The 12,893-nt window shown below is 39.4% G+C and overlaps 1 protein-coding gene across 1 annotated transcript; it reads left to right on the top strand.

Moving 5' to 3' along the window:
* The first annotated feature begins 7,877 nt into the window (after positions 1-7,877).
* On the top strand, positions 7,878-9,874 carry foxd3 (forkhead box D3). Its single transcript, XM_028587793.1, has one exon. The coding sequence runs from the start codon at positions 8,289-8,291 to the stop codon at positions 9,471-9,473; it is 1,185 nt and encodes a 394-aa protein (XP_028443594.1). The 5' UTR covers positions 7,878-8,288; the 3' UTR covers positions 9,474-9,874.
* The last annotated feature ends 3,019 nt before the right edge of the window (positions 9,875-12,893 follow it).

The raw sequence follows: 12,893 nt of genomic DNA, 5'->3' as shown, positions 1-12,893 counted from the left end.
AGACATGTTTAATATTATACTTTATAGTATTAGCAAACACTGTAATATGTAATATGTGTTATACATTTGCTCATGTACTGTGCTTAAGTACAAATTTGAGGTACTTCATGCTACCGTATACTTCTACTCCATTACAATTCAGAGGGAAATATTGTACTTTTTACGCCACTACATTTTCCTGAAAGCTAGAATTACTTTACTGGTTATGATTTTACATATAAAACATATGAAGAGGTTATAAAATATGATGTATTGTCATCGATTACTATCCAACAGTATATCAAATTGGAGCCAAAATGATTAGTCGACCAATTGATTGGTTGACCTATGGAAAATAAAAACTATGTTAGTAACTGATTAATCGTTTCAGTCATTTTTCATGCAAAAATGCCAAACATTTCATGTTTCCATGAAGTGAGGATTTGCTGCTTCTTGGTTTCAAATTACAGTAAACTGAATCTGTCACATTGGCTCTTGGTAATTGTAAATTTCTGAAGTTGTACTAACCAAGTAAAATAGATTTAAAAAATAGTCATCAGTTGAATCCATAATAAAAGAAATAGTCATTAGCCACAGCTCTATTGTATATTAAATAGTTTCAGCTGCACCACAACTACAACAGTAAAATGCTGCTTACACATGAATGTGTGTGTAATAATGATCTATGATTCTAATTCATTCATTCTGATCGTTTTTTCTGCATTGAGATACTTTTGAGTACATTTTCCTGAATAACATTTTTAAAAGTCCTGCGACTTTTACTCGCAATGGAGTATTTTTACAGTTGGTATTAGTACCTTTAAGTAAAGGACATGGATTTTTCCACCATTGTTATTCTGACCCTGTTAGACGCAGCATGCTCAAGTTTTGCCGCACACTTTTTGTTGTCAGTTGTACAAAATCATGCACATATGGCACGTTTTGTAACAGTCAGTAACAAATAGGCTACTGTAGAGACATGTAAGTTTAGAAAGAGCTGGAGTAGATTATAACTGCAACTACATAAAGGCTATATCATACTTTACTTTGGGTAGGCTTAATAACTAAACAGTAATATAATACAATATAACACTGAGTCAAAGCAGCCTGATGTTTTTGGTGGTTTCCTGGGTTAAAATAACCATATTTTAGTTTTGGTAAATAGCCCAATGGTAATGTTAAAACAATACTACTAACACAGTGTTGCATTGGTGATATATTGACCCAAACTGGATTCATTTTGACCCAGTAATCTTTAGTGTGTAAGAGAATGAATCTAATCATGAAGGAAAGAAGGTCTATTGATGTGTAGTTTAAAACCTTTGTTCATACAATATTATTGCCTAAAAACTTTTTTTTTTTAGTAAACAATCATGGATTAGGTGAGAGCAAATGTACCTTTATATTTCCCTTTGTGTAATAAATCACTTCATTGTCTGCAGGAGAGATTCAGGCCAAAATGAAATGAAGTCAGATAGCTATGTGCAGTAAATTGTAACACCTGATTTGAATCATTGGGTCTATTCACTTAACCTCAGAGTAATTGACAATTTAAAGGTGCAGTCCTTAATTTCAAGAGACAGCACAACGACTTTGATTAGGATGTGGGATATAGCCTACACTTCCCCAATGGATTAACAGACAAGGACACCTTTTTTATAAAGCAAATAAGGGGATGGGGTTGAAGTTATGCATTAGAGGAGAAATACTATGGTTTTAAGATGAATTAGATAATTTGCCTTAAGGCAATAACATTAGGCCTTCATGAGAATAAAGCATATATTATAGGCTACTAGCGATATTATTTGAGCACTTCAGGATATGTTGTAAAATAGGCATACGTTTTAACATAAACATACATTTCAGTCAATCATACACTCAAAACATCATTCCTCTTCAAGTCTAAAGCTTTTTTTTCTCGTTCTACTCCTCATCTTCTACGATTCCTATAAATGGTTTCGAGAAGAGGTAAAGTGTCTTTTGTGAAGAACTTGACAGACTATGTGAAGGAATATTATCATGGGCAGGGCAGGCAGGGATGTAGGAGGTAATTTAGTGTGATGTTACATATATGTATGCACCAATAGGCAAGAGGATATTGAGTTCAGGGGTCGCACTGAGTGAGAGTTTCCTTTTGATGTCAATTGTGTGAAAAGCTGCTTAGAATAGTGCATAGGGAGTCACAATGTGGTTTTTAAATTTGACACCTTTTTGGGAACCATGTAAGATTTTATTTTGGTTTTTTTGTACACACATGATCATTTTGCCTGTTAGATAGAGCCAGTTCACTATGAACTATTATGTCTATGTTTCCTAATGTATCATGAAATTATCCAAAAATCAATTTAGTTTCCGGAGACAAGTGACAACAACTACTGATTTACAATGTACTGTTTGATTGCGTAATTGAATTTATTTAATATTTTGCTCCAAAGTGTGTTTTCTGGATATGCACAAACACATTTCTTTCATCTTTTGTTTGATTTTTCTCTATTTATTAAACTCCACAACCATTTGACACCTTTGGCTGAATTAACACGTTGTTTAGCCTACTATCTTTTTATGCAGACAATGATTTGGTGCAAAGCCAAGCTGCCTGTGTTTTGACACCGTGTTAAATGCCTGCTATTGGGCCAATTTGCACCGTTTACAGCCTGCATCGCTGCACTCACACAACACGGTGATATACTAGGCTAATGTGCAACTTTTCAGCCTCAATCTGAATGACAAAAAGCTTACAAACTGGGTGAAATTGCACGTACTTAACAAGTACACATTGGCATGGTAATCCGGCTGCATTTAGCGGGAGGTGTCACTTTCCCACCAGCACCCGCGAGTAGGCTACATGCAGCCTCCCCGGGGGCTTCCCAGTCACGGCCGGCCGGAGGAAAGGAGCGATGGACGGGCGGAGGGGCTGCGTGGAGACGGTGCAGTGTGTTTCCAGTGGTTTGCAGAATTGGACACACACAATTATCATTTTTAATGGATAGGCTAAATAATAAGGAAAATGTGTTTTTTCAATTGCCATGCAAATTATTCAACTTTGTCGTTTTTGACTGTAAAATAATAGCATGATATCCAAAGATGACAAAGAACAAAGAACAAAGAATTGTTTAGGTTTTGAGACCCATGTAGGATTTGACTGAAGAGCCAGTAGCAGTACACAGACATTTATTGTAACAAGGTAAACCATTATCTACATGTACAGTGTTTACCTACTAATTGCATTTTTTTTATTATAGGCTATATTTTACCTGATAGATTGGGATGATTCATTTGACTGTATATTTAACGTTTCACCTTACACCACAATATCACCAGATTAGAAGCTTTTTACAGACAGCGACCATCTTCATCATTTCTAAAACGATGAGGCCAACTTAATAACCAAAATATAATTTGCAAATGGCGACGCCTGGAAACCGCTGACAGGCCTAAAGATGTGAAAGAAATGTATTAAAATATAGATGAAAGTCTGTGACCACTGACCAAAGTATCCAGTTGTCCACTGATCCTGACAACTCAGTTTCCTAATGTATTCATTTTATATTGTTCAACTGGCTTCAGCAGCAACACCTGCAAGCAATAAATAACAAGATGAGTCAACTGGTCAAATCAACTGGAACGCGTGTTTTTCTGCCTTTAAACATTCTATTATCATAATCTATAACTAATGTGAACCACGAATGCAGAGCTCGTCACAATATACGCTATCTCAGCCCAAAAATAAGAACGAAACGAAAAGCTAAAGTGAGTGAAGACAAGTCCTTCTACATCACCTGCTGTAATCTGCTGCATGGTGTCTTTATACAGACGCGTCAAACACACACACACACACACACACACACACACATACACACACGGATCAGTTCCGTCTATTTGGGGCCCTTTGTGCTTTGTTGTGTAGGAAAGATGTGGCTGTAGCTGATCCTGCAGGTTAAAAATGGGCTCCATCATATTGTTTGACAGAAACTCGCAGGTTGATAGAGTGGATTCTTTGAGAAGAGCTGAAAATAGTGATTTCCAAAAAAGAAGAGGAGGGAGAAGAAGAAAAAAAACAGCATGCTCTCCAGAATTCTGCAGAATTCACACTGTCGACCATGAAAAATTGAATTATAGAAAAAAACTTTTCAATAATGTATTCTTATTTTTATGCAACATAACTGCTGTGTGGCACGCAGCTTTGCGGTTGAGATATATTTTTTTAAATAATTTTTTTGAGAAGACCTTGTTTTTATTAAATGTGACAAGCGGAAGATTTGGCTACTGGTGTAAAATAATTAACATAATGGTCGTAATTACAAGCTCGCTAACAATGCCATTCATTTATCATATCGTTTTACTAGCTGCTGCCCCCAACTGCTCGCTCACCTAATTAATTAAATGAGTTGCCTTTCAAAAATCTGCTTTTACAAACAGCTGATTTCGATGCAAGAACGTGAGACAGTTTTCTAAATAGCATATTTGTACCATCACTTTTAATGAACGCTTTCACAACACAGGGAAAGCGATTATTTCTATGATAGAGATTTGTAATAACTAATTAATAATTAACAAAGACGAAAGCCTTTTTTCCTGAAATGAATCTAAAAATCCTTTAAAGGAGCCAATGAAGATAACCGGTATCAATAATTAGCCTACTGCACAACGGATTTTTAGGAAATCAAAAGATCAAAGGGGAGAAAGAGCGAGAGTCGCTATTGATTAAGGTGGTCAAAATCCATCCAATCAACAACAAAAAACTATAGGCTACCTTTCGCTTGCACAGATATAAGCTACAGACTCCAATACAATGTCTTAAAACCTTCTCTAATCGTCACAAGTCAGTCAAATATTATTATATTATATTATATAATATTATTTTCCCTTCATATATGGTCTTATGGCCTACCAAGTTTTTATTAAACTATTAGGCCTATTATATAGCCTAGAAAAGTTGTGAAGCAGACATATCCAGTGGCATCAAATATAAATAAATAAAAAATCGACAAGTTGACTTAAAGTGGAAATAGGTGGAATTACCTCACCCCCCCCCGGAAAAAATGAAAAGAATGAACACTATTTAGCATCTCTCATCCGTCATCTGCATTCATCTCTACAGTACCTGAAGCATCCACACCTGCTGAAGTGTCCTTGAGCAAACAACTGACACTCTGCAGGTGACCCTGACCTCTGACCCCTGTGAGACAAGAGGAGTAGAGGGGGGGGTAGGACAAGATAGAGAAAAAAAAAAATCTCCCTCTCAGGAATCACCAGAGCACCACATTATTATGATCACAAGTATTTGTTCGGTGACCTTGCTGGTAGTTTGCAGTGATCACATGTGCTGACTGTTTCCTCTCCATCACCTGTGCTGCTGCTGTCTCTTCTGTCTGCCCCCCCTCCTCCCCCCCTAATGGTTTCATGCTGGAGCGAGTTGGCTTATTATACTAAAAGGTTTTGTCGCGCTAAGCCGTGCATGTGTGCTTAAAACGTACATTTCATTAACAAACTGCGGAGGTATAAAAGCGGATTTATGAGGCTTCAAAAGATCACAGGAAGGACGGGTTTGAAACCTCCTCTCGGTGCTGTTGCAGTCAGGTTATAGCAGCAGTTACACCGCCTTTCACACAACACTCTGGAATTTCTTCTTTTTTTAAAGGAGGCTGGCTGCACCTGTCTCTCTCCACACACACACATAACACACACACACAGGGAGGGAGCGAGAGAGAGAGAGAGAGAGAGAGAGAGAGAGAGAAAGAGAGAAGAGAAGAGAGATGTTTGTTAAGACCTTTTGATTCCTTAAAAAAATCCTAAAATCTTTCAAAATTAGAAGGAAAAAAAAGGCAACCAAGTGAGCAAGCTCTTTTGTTTTGCAGCTAAGGCTTTTATTTTCTGCATTTTAAAAAGCACAAAAAATGAGGTTTTGGCTACAGGTCACTAATATCAGTAAGAGTTCCATAGACTTCTGTTGCTATGAAGAAGTGTAAATCAGCAGTGCACAGGTGGGGTGTGGGGGGGGGGGGGGGGGAAAACAATTTTTCGATTTGAGCAAAAACCTCCCAAACAAACAACCTTGAAAAAAAAGTTCATTTTTTTCTGATTTGTGGGCCTGAAAAAGCCAGAAACTAACGAGAATCCTAACCTGCCTAAACACACACGCGCCCTGTGTATAAGAAGGATACAAGTTGATGGAGACTCTGGTTTCATCTGCTAAGTAATCCGTATTGACGGACCTCCAGATCCCACAGGTCACCGAGAGATTAACACAAGGCCAGTCTAATCGGAAGCCATGTTTCCCTCCTTTGACCCATACGCGCATTATTAATGATAGCGTTTGATTAATCCGACTTCATCCTGAGAGCAGAGGTGTCGGAGGTGGCGCATGGAGCAGCACCTCGCGCTGCTAAAGGCAATTAAAGGATCCCGTTAACTCTCCGAACTCTAAGATACAGAGACAACACTGATGGGACTTTACAGCAAAAAAAATAAATAAAAATACATTCATGATGTGCTTCTTCAAAAGACAGCCCACTCTGTGTTCTTCACGTGAGTTAAGTAATTCATTGCAATGATGTCATTCACAGGTGACAAGTGATATTTATTTAAATGTAACAATTAATTAACTATTAATAATAAGGCTACTTCATATATTCAAATGTTTCTGCCTCATAGCGTTTAACTTGAGACCGAAATGAGCTTATCTGAGTAATAATGGTTAATTAGGCTACATCTTCATTTGAAATGTATTTATGTAATGTATTCAAATAAAGCATTGTCACAAATAACTGACTGGTGTTGGTTATAGATATTTTCATTAACCTGCAAAAAGACTTCCGATAAAAAAAATAAAAAAAATCAAGTGAACGTTTAAATCGTGCGCGGGCACATCGGAATAGATCTAAATTTAAATTCCCAATTTTGTTAATTTACAGCACACTTGTTTGGTCTCTTTGAACGTTAGCTGAAATACAAACTCTTCTTTCAGTATTCCTTCCGAATGTTCTCACACAACGGAGGAAACCCCTGTACTGGATCCGACATCCTCTCCCTGAGCCCAGCCTACACCTTCACCTTCATGCTTGTGAATAAACGCTCTCTTTGCATTCCCCCGCTGCCCGCATTTCCTACTTTTTTCAAATGTAAAATCATGCAATGATTGGGGTCGTTAGCACCTCTTCCAAATTCTTAAGGGGAATTCTTTATTCTCTTCATTCATTGTCGCCGGTGCTTTTGCCGCTGCTGCTCAATATTCTTCCCACCTTCAGCTAATCCTGCGGGAATAAATAGATTTGAATTCATGCTTTGCATTCGCAGCTGGGATTTACACGGCCGGCAGTAAAGCTGGAAATATTAAGGCATGCACCAAATAAACAAAGTAAAAAATGTTAAATCCTTACGCGTTGACGAAGTATCCAAATACGCAAAGTAACGTGCACGGAAACTAGATTTAAATCGAAATGCAGGAAAAATCCACGCATGCACAATTTCACCATTTGAAAAGCAAACGATAACACATAAAAGAAGTTAAAGGAGGATTTGGTGAACTTAGCTGTCGTCGTTTTCATTCTGCAGCGTTCAACAGAGTTTGTATTAGCAAAGTTAAAGGTTTGGAATGCTTTTTACGCAGCCACGTTAATGCGCATCAGATCTTTCAATCACGCAGGCCAATTTTCTCTCCCCCTCCTCCTCCTCCCTCTGCCACCGTTAAATGGTCTATGACGGACGAACACAGAAATCAGCGGAAAGCAGCATTGCTGATGTCCCATTGTTGACAAATCCATGAAACAACTCCAGTGTGCATGGTTTAACAGAGAGGAAAGGAGGGTGGAGGGAGGGAGGAGAGGAGAAGGAAGGGGGCGTCTGTCGTCACCAAACCACGTGTCCTGCACCGATAGTATATCTTATACTGGGAAAAGTAATCTATCAGACAGTCCTTTTAAAGCTCTGGCCTTTAAAAGCAGCAGATGTGTCATCTCGACTTGGTTCTCCAAATATCACTAGGAAATATACGCACCGAGAAGGGACGTCTGAGCGCAAAACATCTCCAAACAACTTCGATGCAAGAATCGCCGCTTTACACAGGCCTGCTCACTTACCGAGTGGAGAAATATTTGTAGAAGTTGAAGTTTCTTTGGCTTGACTGGCTTGCCGCCGGTTCAACCACATTTAGATTTTTTGGAGTCATCCGATCTCTTGACAGGGGCGACCAGAAGAAGTCCAGCAGACCCGACGTGTGTGCGCACAGACCGCGCTGGTCTCGCCATACCCATCACACCCGGCTCGGCAGACTTCAAAAACAAATACAAAAAGTGTAAGTAAGCCGTGAGATGACCCTGTCTGGAGGCAGCGAAAGAGCCAGTGACATGTCCGGCCAAACTGTGCTCACGGCGGAGGACGTGGATATCGACGTGGTGGGCGAGGGAGACGAGGAGGGCATGGAGAGGGTGGACAGCGACTGCGACAGCCCGGTGGGAGGCATCCTGCACGACCTCCGAGGAGAAGCAGGCGACGAGGAAGATGAGATCGAGGTGGAGAAGGAGGAGATGAGGTCCGGTGGAGGGAGTCCGTGCTGCGAGAGCTCCGGGGAGGGAGAGACGGGCACCGGAAAGGGAGAGGGTCAAGACCAGAGCGCAACGGGAGGTGGGGTCCAGAAGCCCAAAAACAGCCTGGTAAAGCCGCCTTACTCCTACATCGCCCTCATCACCATGTCCATCCTCCAGAGCCCGCAGAAAAAGCTCACCCTCAGCGGCATCTGCGAGTTCATCAGCAGCCGTTTCCCGTATTACCGAGAAAAGTTCCCGGCGTGGCAGAACTCCATTCGCCACAACTTGTCCCTCAACGACTGCTTTGTGAAAATCCCCCGGGAACCTGGCAACCCCGGCAAGGGCAACTACTGGACCCTGGATCCCGCTTCGGAGGACATGTTCGACAACGGCAGCTTCCTCAGGAGGAGGAAAAGGTTCAAGAGAGTTCAGCCGGACATGCTCAGGGACCAGACCGCTCTAATGATGCAAAGTTTCGGTGCGTACAGCCTTGGGGGACCGTACGGGAGGCACTACGGGATCCACCCGGCTTATTCCCATCCGGCGGCTTTGCAGTACCCGTACATCCCCCCTGTAGGTCCCATGCTGCCCCCGGGCGTCCCTCTCCTGTCCTCGGCGGAGCTGAACAGAAAAGCGTTTAACTCCCATCTCAGCCCGAGTCTTCAACTTCAGCTCAACAGCCTGAGCACAGCGTCCATGATCAAATCCGAGCCTTCAAACAGACCGTCTTTTAGTATAGAGAACATCATCGGGGTCTCCAGCGCCTCCTCGGTCTCACCGGGCGCTGCTTTCCTGCGGCCTCCGGTGACCGTTCAGTCGGCCCTGCTGAGCGCGCAGTCCCTCTCTCTGAGCCGGACCTCCGCCGCTATCGCTCCCATCCTCAGTGTACCGTCAAATATCCTTTCTGGACATGTTTTACCCTCAGCAGCGGCGGCGGCGGCGGCAGTGTCCAAATGGCCTTCACAATGACTTCTAACGAAGAGAAGATAAACTCTTATTTTTATATAGAGACATTATTACGGAGTGTGAAAAGCACAAATCAATAGGCAACACTGGACTCTGTAGCCATGTAAAGACTGTTGAAACTGAGAAAAAAAAAAAGAAAAAGGAGATATTTCTGTACAGGTAATATTTGTAAATATTTGTACAAAAAATAATAATAATAATAATAATGATTTTACCAGTCTTTTTTTCCTTGGTTCCTGGTTGAGATCTGTGATTATTATTTTACATTTTCTTTTTTGTATCGGAAGCTCAACTGGACACACTTTTTGCTTCCTTTTCATACAAGACACAAAAAGCTCTGAAAAATAGTCTGTTTATAAAAATATGTATATAATTTTATGTAGCTATATTGTGTTAAAACTGTAAACTGTAAACTGAATTTATTTGTAAATAAATCTAAGAAAGAATTAAAATCAATTTTCTTTTTAAACATTCTTAAATTGTTTGATAATATATTTATCGAGAGACATATTCTTGAAAATCTTATTTTATATAAATAACCCCTCGTGCTATAAAGGCATACAATGAATCAAAGGACATTTTAGATGTAGATATTATAAATTTGTCTTATATTGTGAATATTATGTTTACTTTTTAAATCTTTCATTTCACAATGTTAAAAGTCTGTATGTTTAAATTTGCCTTTATAAGTTTCATTTTAATTTCTAATTATAGGCTATACCAATTAGGCTATAATTAGGCTATATTTATCAAATTACAGAAGGAAAATGAATAATATTCTTACGGCAACACCATATTAACCCTTTTCAGTATATACCCATTAGATTTTCTTTAGCTTGTATTGCAACTTTAAATTTTAAATAAACATTTTGGGAATTACTCATTAAGTTAAATAAGAATTGTTGCAGAAGGTTAAAAAAAGTAAGGAATTAAAACATATTTATATGGATTTTAAATTTAAAGCAGAGTTGAAAAGAGGGGATTATTAAAAGGGAAGATATTATATATCCTGAGATTTAGCGCAAACACACCTAAACGTGCAGTTCAAACTGGTTATTTGGCGAAATGTTTACAGCTTTTCAGCCTGATAAAAAGTCTGACATCATATTTAAGGCAAACCGTTCAATGAAGATTTAGGGGGGTGAATAATGAAACAGTCTTATTGTTTCTTAAACTACATTTCTGTTCGTTTCTTGATAATGATCTCTGACTAGAGGTCATTGTTGAGGCGCCTTTTAATTCACCATTACATCACTGCTCGTGTCGTTTTACAGCATATATTCTGCGGCTTGGCTACTATAAAGGTAACAGCTTCGCAGTTGTGTCTGGCTAATCACTTTTACACAAACAGCAAATGGTGATCGGGTTGGTGTGTGTGTGTGTGTGTGTGTGTGTGTGTGTGTGTTGGGGGGGGTTAGAGGCGCTATATTTATCTGATCCCCATGAGAAAGAGAAAGGAGCTTCTCTCTCTGCTTCGATTCACTTTCAGACACCGAAGAAGGTGCTGATGATGCAAAAGGCTTCTCCAATGTCACCGTGGCATTTCCTTCATTATTATTATCATTGGTTTATTATTATTTTTAGCATCCTATTATTATTTATAACAGTAGCCTGCCTAGTCGACATACTAATGTAGGCTACGACATTATTATTGTATATATATATATATATATATATATATATATATATATATATATATATATATATATATATATATATTGTCTATATATTTTGTATATATAATGTTTGTCACATTAACATCATTGGCTTTTCCTCCGTTGATTATTCCTAAAATCGAAACACATATTATAGAAGAATAAATACTTTCAAATACAGAAATTGTAGGTTCTGTAATTGGTTCTTGATCATTTCTGCCCTTATATTTTTTTCTCATCATTTATATACTAAGGAGGTATTACATATTCACGTATACTCACTCTAAGAGACAGTTTAAAGAGGTTGTGAAAGAGACGGCCATGAAGGCACTATACCAGAGGTCACTTCCAGGGTGCAGTCAGTCAATATCATTTAGATTAAAGGTGTATATGTGAAAAGGCAATATGGGAGTTTGTCAAATGCAGCTCTATGCGTGTCGTTTTGGTAAACATATTCCTAAATTAAACACGTTGTTGATTTATTTCCGTCATAGCTTGTGTGTGGTTACAGATGCAGGTTCAGCCTCCACAAAGCAGAGTCCCTAAAAGCCAAACTCTCATTCTCACATGCAGAAGAGTGCCTGCAGTAAAACTGCAGAGTGGGATCTGTCTCCGTGTGCGTGTGTGTGTGTGTGTGTGTGTGTGTGTGTGTGTGTGTGTGTGTGTGTGTGTGTGTGTGTGTGTGTGTGTGTGTGTGTGTGTGTGTGTGTGTGTGTGTGTGTGCGCATGGTGTTAACACTGGTGAAGCTGCAGACTCACAACACCTCGGAAGAGATTCAAGCCGCTAGGGGGCGTTAACTGACACCTCTGGCTCTTCATTAGGGATATCAAATATCAAAGAAAAATGTATGAAGACACAACAACCTAAAAACATAGAGGATAACCCAATCATTGCAACTTTTGCATTTCCAGTAGGCCTAATTTAGGTGAGGCTATATACATCTTTAGAATCAGAATTTACTTTAAGGAGGGGGAACTGAAATAGCCTAAATTAATATCTGGTCATTTTCATTGGGAATAGCCTAGTTTTTATTTTATTTTTATTTTTTAACGATGAGCGACATTAATATGGTAAATAGTTTTGATCCACATGCCTCAGTAATCGAAATAAATCCACGGCTTCATAGCAAACAGGGTATGGGGTCAGATAGGACTATTATTTTTAGCCTATATCTTAGAGTAGGGACACTGACGTTGTTGACGTAGTCAGGTTGTCATTTAAGGTTTTAGTAGAAGATGATGGGAAGACACAACGTTGAAATAAACCAGATTCCACGTGACATCAATTAGACAAAAACCTTATCCTTAAACTGAAAGTGTTGAACATTTTACACAATCCAGGTGATATTGGTATTTTAACGGATGGAAGATAGCTAGGCTACATTCAAGTGTTTGATAGACAAAAACATTGATATTAATGATTTCCTCTTCCAGTTTACATCACTGCAGTTTGTTTAAATCCATTAAGGCAGCCTGCTCTTTTATGCTTTTAACCCGTAATCGATTGTTGTACAGAAAAAAAGAAAACAAAAACGCAGTTTTTGGTGGTTCGCGTCATTTTGACGCCAACAATTTCTGATTGGACAATGCGCTCATTTAAAGAGCAGTCGAGACTAACGCGAGCCCGCAAGCACGCGCCAACTCGATAATGACCTATGCAGCTGCACGTGCGTGTGCACAGGTGTGGAGAAGTGTGGAGTGGGGTTCCCACAGCTCTAACAGCCAGTCTATATTAGTCTCAAGCCACAGTCTTTCCTAAATAATGGCC

Source organism: Perca flavescens, chromosome 9 (genome assembly GCF_004354835.1).
Source record: "Perca flavescens isolate YP-PL-M2 chromosome 9, PFLA_1.0, whole genome shotgun sequence".
NCBI lineage: Eukaryota > Metazoa > Chordata > Actinopteri > Perciformes > Percidae > Perca > Perca flavescens.
Note: the sequence above shows the minus strand (reverse complement) of the source record. Positions and strands in the feature narration are given on the sequence as shown.